This window comes from Podarcis vaucheri (genome assembly GCF_965113315.1).
Source record: "Podarcis vaucheri genome assembly, chromosome: 14".
Taxonomy (NCBI): Eukaryota; Metazoa; Chordata; class Lepidosauria; order Squamata; family Lacertidae; genus Podarcis; species Podarcis vaucheri.
In genome coordinates, this window is record NC_138752.1 from 14,800,883 (window position 1) to 14,809,248 (window position 8,366).

At 40.7% G+C, this 8,366-nt stretch overlaps 1 protein-coding gene across 1 annotated transcript in view; it reads right to left on the bottom strand.

Annotated features, from left to right (window-relative positions):
* The window catches only part of FAM227B (family with sequence similarity 227 member B), a 113,150-nt gene that overhangs the window by 102,702 nt on the left and 2,082 nt on the right, over nt 1-8,366 (bottom strand). The window contains exons 2-4 of the mRNA XM_082198939.1: nt 6,513-6,566; nt 3,323-3,581; nt 769-833 (exon numbers count right to left, since the gene is read on the bottom strand). Coding sequence (XP_082055065.1) covers nt 769-833; nt 3,323-3,581; nt 6,513-6,566 — 378 coding nt within the window. The remainder of the gene's footprint in view (nt 1-768; nt 834-3,322; nt 3,582-6,512; nt 6,567-8,366) is intronic.

The following is an 8,366-nucleotide window of genomic DNA, read 5'->3' on the forward strand; positions in this document are numbered from 1 at the left end:
GCATCTACACTATAAACATATCAGAGCTGATGTTGAATACAGTGCTAATTGTGTTAAAGTTGTACAGTTCTGAATACGAGCAAATTTTCCCACTTCATTTCTTGAGCCACTACAAAAAAAGTATGCATAGGCATACTTTAAGTAAGATGTCTACCTGCTGCAAAGTTACTAGTGTCTGTAAATTAAGAATGAAGAGGCTGAGGACCTTCAATTGTCACTGGATTCCAACCAGTGCAACATCTGGTTATACATACCTGTTGCATATGTAGGAGAAGGTGGTAACATGATGAAAACATACTGGGGTAACAGAATGGACTGTAACATCACAGGTGGAAGGTGAGAAAATCACAGTTCTGAATGCACCTCTGTGTAACAAAGCACTTTGCAAAGCTAGCACAGAAAGAGCAAAAGTCAGTACTTTCCCTGATATGTTCCTCTTTTTTTTAATGTGCAGGAAGCATCAAACCCCCAGTGGAAGTCTGAAATGGGAGTCCATTCTACCACCTCATTATGCTGATATTATAGCCCAAAATGTTACATCAGTTTTCCTCCAGTTTAACTGTCATGTCCCACAGTGATCCATGGAATTTGTGTTTGGTGAGGTTGCTGAGAATTTTGTTTAAAGAGCCCTCTCTGGCAAGTGAAATATAATCATTTCTGCACTTGTTTCAGGGATACTAGTGAGGCGATTCAATTTCAGGAAAGTTATCAGCTGGCAGCTCATAATGAGTAAAATGGGGTGTATGTATTAACCAACGAGTACAATACCTGCACTTTCTTCTTTTTCTTCTTATTCCTTGGCAAACTGCTTGTTGATTCAGAAAGACAAGCGTCTTGAAAGGAAGAAAGTATGAAGAATTTAGAATGTATCACTAATTTTCAATTTCATGAAACAAATACAGATTTTGGCCATAACTATTTAACTGCATTTTCAAATATCCGTAGTATAGAAATCTTGGTTCACTGAAATGACCAGCCAGTAATCTGGGAACTGAGCTAGATTCCTGACTTATGCTAACTGCCTTACCTATATGTATATATAGGCTGGACCATATATAGGCTGGACCACAGACCCACTTTCAGTACACAATTGTAGAATACTTCCTAGAACCACAAATTCAAATTCTTACATACATTTACTCAGCAGTAAGTTCCACTGAATGAACTTGTTCCGTAGTAAATGTGTTTGTAATGAAGTCTAAATTTCTCCTAAATTGTTTTTAAGGAAAGGTGGGGTACTTCAGGGAGTAATGCTAATGACTAGAGTAAAACACCACTCATATTTTGGGGGGAAATTTTGTTAGATGAGATGTAAACATGCTTTGAAAACTCACTTTGGCTATTAAGGAAAATATATCTCTATTGGTGTAAGCCAGACTTCACTTCTTGAGCCTAATGTTCTGGGCAGTATATGTTGTCTAAATATTACCAGAGGATAAGGAGCTTGTGTTAATTAGCTGAGTAATGTCAGGATGTTTGTGTCATCAACAGCAGTTTGGTGAATTACAACAGTTTATTATGTAATGATCCACTGTGTAGTTTTCTGAATTTAATTTCCCTGTGATCTCACTACAGTGGTACCTCGGGTTAAGTACTTAATTCGTTCCGGAGGTCCGTTCTTAACCTGAAACTGTTCTTAACCTGAAGCACCACTTTAGCCGCTGTGCCCGCCGGAGCATGATTTCTGTTCTCATCCTGAAGCAAAGTTCTTAACCTGAGGTAATATTTCTGGGTTAGCGGAGTCTGTAACCTGAAGTGAATGTAACCTGAAGCGTATGTAACCCAAGGTACCACTGTATTTACAAATATATCTATATCTATATAATACTTCATGCATCTGTTGAAGTGGACTGAAGTCAATGAAAGCTTATAATAAATTTATTTTAAGGTGCTGCAAGACTCAATTTAGTTGCATTCAATGCAGCACTAAGTGAGTCATTTAGCAGTATACTTGTTCTGCTGGCAAAATTTGCCAGGGGAATGTTGCATGAGAGAATGCATAAGCTGGTTGCTGGTAACTTTGTTGTATAATATGTTGTGCCACTGTCACATTGGATTTCTCTGTTGCACAACATTAAAACTCACCTGCCCACTAGCACTAGACCCCTTACACTACCATAGAGAGAATATTGTGAAACATTCTTTTGTTTTGCTGAAAGAGACTGGCACAACTCCCCCTTTGGATATTATTTACATAGCTCCAGTTGGAACGTAACATGAAGCCAAACGATGACTTAGCATGAACAAATGACCTCCCAGATATAAGGCCATAGCTGCTTTGCTCATCCTCCATTCCTGATGCTGCTCTGAGCTAAGCCATGGTTTGACTTGGCATTATAGCTAAACCTGGGCTGATAATTTAGTTCCCCTATGCAAATAAATAATAAATAAACATTACACAGTTAAAATCTGTTCCTTCAAGCAACTGAACATTAAAAAATAAGGATATGTTTCAAAGTGTGAAACTTATAACAGGGTGGTATGCAATTGGTGTCCCTTCACGGACAGAAGGCAATGAAGAGGAAGGCAATTTTCAGGAATTTTCACTCAGCATTGCAGCCTCCTGTACACCACCAAAAATCTGCTCCAGAGGGCGTGTGTAATGAGGTTGCAGGGAGGAAAAGGAATCACTTGAAATTGTCTTCCTCTCTGTGGATGTCTTCAGCAGAAGTGAAGGAGGTGAGGACAGGTGACCCCACCTAGGCCCGAAGTCACCACCCCCCCAAGCAGGCTCAAAGCTTCTCAAAGCTTTTCAAAATCATTTTCTCAGCAGCTAAGCATCTGCTCATTTGCTCTGCTGTTGCAAGGCTAAATGTTATTCTTTTATCAGTACGAGAAGGCTTCAAAAGCTAATGAATAGGCTCTGTTCAAAGCAGGCCTGAGAACTGACTTTTATCTCATTCAGTTGCAACATCTTTGGACATGCTGAACCGCTCTCATTCCGATTTCCTAGGAAGGGTGCCAAGAGTCCCAAAAGAGTCCCAAAGACAGGAGCTTTCTGTTCATGCTCAGGGGAACTCATGAGGCAGGACTCTGGAAGAGGAGGAGAAAGGGGAGGGAACTGGAAGCGGAATATATACTCTGTGCAAATGACTGTGAACTCGTGCTTGTTTGTGAGTTATCACACTTGCTCCTTCTACCAGTTAATGGATGGTAGAAATAAAGCTTTTTCTCCGAAACTATTCCTTGAGTGTCTGTTGACTCCCATTTTCCCTTTCCCGGGCGCAATATTTTTTCCACCCGAGGGCAAAGCCTCATAAGGCTACAGAAGGACACTAATTGGATATTGGCTGTAACTGATAATTCAATGGATAATTATTACCTTGTTCTATAAAAACACCCTCTTGGTCATCTTTTTCTGATTCTTTAGATTCCAAATAAAGCACAACATCAGCATGTTCATGGACTCTCATTTTGCATTCATCCATTCTCTTTTCCAAATCAGAGATAATTTTAGTGGATATTGGAGCATTGTCATGAAGAAACTTGGTAATAGTCTCCAAGGCATAGTCTTTTTTTAACTTGGCAACCAAAGGCTGAGTATCCATTTCTGGCATGTAGGGAAACCGTGGCCAGTCATCCTGCAATAATAACAGTTATTGAAAATCTGACAAACAATAATGTTAAGGAACAAATATTTATATATACACAGAGACACACCCATACACCAACATGCATACATACACAGAATCATCAAGCCAAAATTAAGCACTTGCTTTCTTTACCCAGCTTACTTGAATACCAGAGGTTAATGTGTGTGCTTCCAGTAATACTTCCACTAAAATAAATTTTATTCACGAATGCTAATAGATTTTTAGAGTACAGTGGTACCTCTGGTTACGTACTTAATTTGTTCCGGAGGTCCGTTCTTAACCTGAAACTGTTCTTAACCTGAAGCACCACTTTAGCTAATGGGGCCTCCCGCTGCTGCTGCGCCACCACCGCACGATTTCTGTTCTCATCCTGAAGCAAAGTTCTTAACCCGAGGTACTATTTCTGGGTTAGTGGAGTCTGTAACCTGAAGCATATGTAACCCGAGGTACCACTGTACGGTGATGTTTAACAAGTTTGTGAATGTTTTGCTAAATAATGGATTTACTGTTGTTAGCTACCTTGAGTGCCATGTGTAGAAAGGCGGAATAGAAACTAAGGTGGTAAATATGTAATAAATAAAACAAATGGATCATATATTTTTTCTAGTATAGTATTGCCTACATCTGTCTTTAGTAAGTTCTCTCATACGCCATCCAGAGAACATAATCCCGGAATGAAGTAATACATCTTTTGTCTAGGTGGTACTTAACACCCACCAAACTAGCAAAGATGTACAAAATGAAAAATAAGAACTGTTGGAAATGCATTGTAAAAGAGGGAAATTTTCTTAACATGTGGTGGTTGTGTGACAAGGTGAAGAGTTTTTGGGATAGTGTGTATAATGAGTTTAAAAAGATATTTAGGTACACCTTTTATAAAAAACCGGAGGCAGTTTTGCTAGGTATGGTTGGAGAGGACATTAAAAAGGAAGATATGAAATTCTTCCTGTATGCTACAACAGCAGGAAGAATGAAGAATGGCAACAGAAAGTATTGGAGTATGCGGAAATAGCAAGGCTAACTGGAAGAATTCGACAGCAGGACGATGAGAAATTCCAAAAAGAATGGTCCAAATTTATGGTATATTAGAGAAAACTGTACATAAATAAAGACACTCATAGGACAAATAAAACTCATAATGTTTACTGTAAACATTTGGTTAGACCACAAGATGTAATGCTGTAATATAATAAGGAATGTATGTCTAAAGTATAATACAAAAATTTATTAAGGAATTATAGACATTTATAGAATGTATATATAATAATCACGCTTAAGAGCAATGTAGAGAAGCCAGAAGAGGGGTGGAGGGAAGTTAATTCGGATAAGATATAGATTGAAAGGAGAATAAGCTGTATTGTGTTTAAGATATTTGGGGGGGGGGAATAAAAATTATTGGAGATGGGGGAGAAGTTATACGTCTTTATCTGATCCTTCTTCTGTAGAGCTTAGGTTTACTTAAATGGAGTTATCACATTTTATCTTCACAACAAACATAAGAAAAGCATTGGTGCATAGATCAGCCCAAAGACCTGATTAGTTCAACATTCTGTTCCTCAGGGTGGCCGACGAGATGCCTATGGGAAGCCCACAAGCAGGACATGAGCACAACTGCCCTCTCCTGCTTTTGATCCCTGGCAACTAGCATTCAGAAGAATACTGCACAATATTCAAATCTATTGTGAGCATTATCCATTGTTATCTTTATCTTGCATGAATTTCTTTAAGCCTCTGTCATGGGCCTGGGCGTGGGGGATTGGTCGAGTCAGAGAACAGAGTAGCAGCAAACAGGTAACTCTGGGTAAGGATCTAGTAGGCTGGGGAGGTCTCTGGCTGGGTCAGGAGAGCCCAAGGAAGAGGATGCTGGAGAGGGTTCTTGTGATGGTGGTGGGGTCTGTTGCCCCATTCCATCTTCCCATTAGCCTCCGCAGTGCAAGATATGGGCTGCCCCTCCAGAGCTGTCAGAGGCTGGTTTCAGCTCATCCACTTTGCCTTTCATGCCACCAATTCTGCCTCTGGAGTTGTCAGAAACCATATCTAATCCTGCCTCTCCAAGGGAGGTTACTGCCGCACCTGTCCCATTTGCCTCCAATGAGGCAGTGATGCTTCCTCCATTGCCTAGGTCACAGAGACACCAGTGCCAGCATGAACAGATGAGGCAGTTGCATCCTTCTTGGAGAAGTGCCACATCGCTTGCCCAGTCTAAAGACCAGAACTGCTTGCCGTGCCAAGTTGTGCTCACACCAGGGGTGTTGTTGTTGGATCAACGTCTTTGCTTGTGTAGTCATGTGTAGCACTAGCTGTGCTTTGGATCATCATTTTGCTTATGTATCACATGATATGGTAGAAACAACCACCTGACTTCATCATTGAGCGGAAGCCAGGACATCTAAAGGTATCTAAGTAGGCAGCTATTACTTCATCTTGCAGCAGCAAATTTCAAAGTCCCAACTATGTGTTGTGTAATGTAGGTTAGGTGAGAGAAAGTGAGTTATCCAAAGCTGCACACTCAATGACCTTTATGGCAGAGAGAAGATTTGAACCCTGGTTCTCCCTTGTTCAGGTCTAGCACTCTATCGAATATATCACAATGGTAAAATCGGACAAAATGTAAGGCAATGAAATCACTAAAGCGTAAGTTCCAAAAAACAAATGGGTAACAACAACTACATTTCTTCCAAAACTTGCATATGAAAAATGTAGAATAACCACAGGAGCGCCTTTCTATGTAAGCTTTTCCAATTCTGCACTGTTCTTACATTCCACTGCCTGAGGGCTTGAAATGCAATCCTCATTTAAACTTGTTTCTCAGGGTATACATTCGTAAGGTCCTTGCTCAAAACTTTGTTCTCCCCAGACCTAACCCGCCCCCCCCAACACACATACATACGGGTATTATTAGTTTTAAAAACTACCTACCAACTTCTGAGAGACTAAAAATTCTTCAAATGTGCGAGGAGGCTGCGGCACTGCCTAGAAACAAAGATACATTTGTATTACAAAAGAAACCCTCCATAAATGGTGCATGCCAGTAAAAGAAATATTAGGTGCTCAATTTAGCAACAGTAAGTCTGTGATGTCTACTGCTGGGTTTTGATAATTAGTATCTGAAAGAGGGAGCCATTACATTGAATAGATAACCCAAGAAATTATGCAGAAGACTAACAAGAAAGGAGAGATACAGGGCTGGTTTACACAGCCACCCAAGCTGGGAATCCTTGTGCTTATTTGAGGTTCAAATGCATCAGCCACTCCCAGAGCTTATGTTTCCACCTCCACTGTCAGTGGTACTAAGCCTCACTATACCAGTTGCTGGGAATCACAAAGTATGAATGCACTAATGGGGAATGCCTGGTGCTGCCTAAGAATTTAATTTAAAAAAACCAAAGAAAATTCTGATTTTTAAAAGGGCTGTGTGAGTTTTGGGGCTGTGTGTGTGCACGCGCGTGCACGCACACACACACACACACACACAGGGTTCTGTGCATCCAACAGCATCCAAATATGGCCAGAAACCACCTTTCTACCTTGGAAAGCCTTGCTTGTAACCGTCACACCAAATTGGGTAATGTCATGCCAAAGGCACATTTCAGTCCACCACCTTGTTTCAAAATGATGCCTGGCATCCAAATGTAGACTAAGAGCACTGGCTCCCCCTTGGGAACCATCAGACCAAATTAGGCGACAATACCTTCAGAACCATCCAACTTGGCGCAGGTTGGGCCCATTACACCAAATCTGGCAATGCCCCATCCAAAAGGGTTGAGGATGTACTCAGAGGTTGGCACAGTTTGGACTGATCATGCCAAAAACCATGTGAAGTCATGCCAAAGTCATGTTTCAGCCTGCCACAATATTGTTGTGAGGTGTTTTTGTTTTGTTTTTGAGGTGGGTGGAATCTAATGAAAGATTCCATTGTTCTAGCAGCCAGACAATGGCCATAATGACCCTACGTACGGGTTGTTAGTATAAGAAAGGAAGCTGCTCTGTGCCAGAGGGGAAATGGGTGTATAAAATGCTACTGGCCATAAAATATTATACCAAATACAAGACATAGATTGAAACATTGCCTTTTACAATCTGGCTGCAGTTCTGATCCATCAAAAGCCATAAAAGCCAAAAGCATCTAGCTGTGTTTTTTTCTTCCATTTAACAGCTAGAGAAGAGATCCTCCCAATGCAAAAATGAGCTGGTTTGTACACAATTATTTTGTAAGCCACATTGAGTTACTTTCTGTAAACAAATCCAATAGAAATAAAATAAACTGGACTACTGAGATGGTTAAAAAAAAAAAGCTGCACACTTATTGGTCTCACAATTTAGTGCACAATACTCCCACCCCACTCCGCGTGTGGCAGATGCTATATGTGTAAAAATTATTTCTAGCAAACAAAACATATCCAAAGTGCTACCACTAAATTGCTCTTGTTTTCACAGCAGGAAATCTGCAACTACCGATCCCAGAATAGCTCTTAGTCATATATATTTCTGCAGGGTCCCCCCCCGGGGGGGGTTACTCATGTTAAAAGGACTGTAACAACTTAATGGCGAATACCACCACATTTTTTTTCTATTAAAAAAGCACTGTATTTATGGGATGCATTCATTTACTAGGCAGCAAGCCCCCTCACATGGGAATGGGCATCCATTAGCAGCCAAATCCATGGGAGTAGCCAGGTTTTTATTAGTGGGGGACCCAAAAAGTTGTTGAGCTTTTTTGGGGAAGAGTATTTCCCCCAGAACGCCGTTTACCTTCCCGCTGGTAAGCGGTAC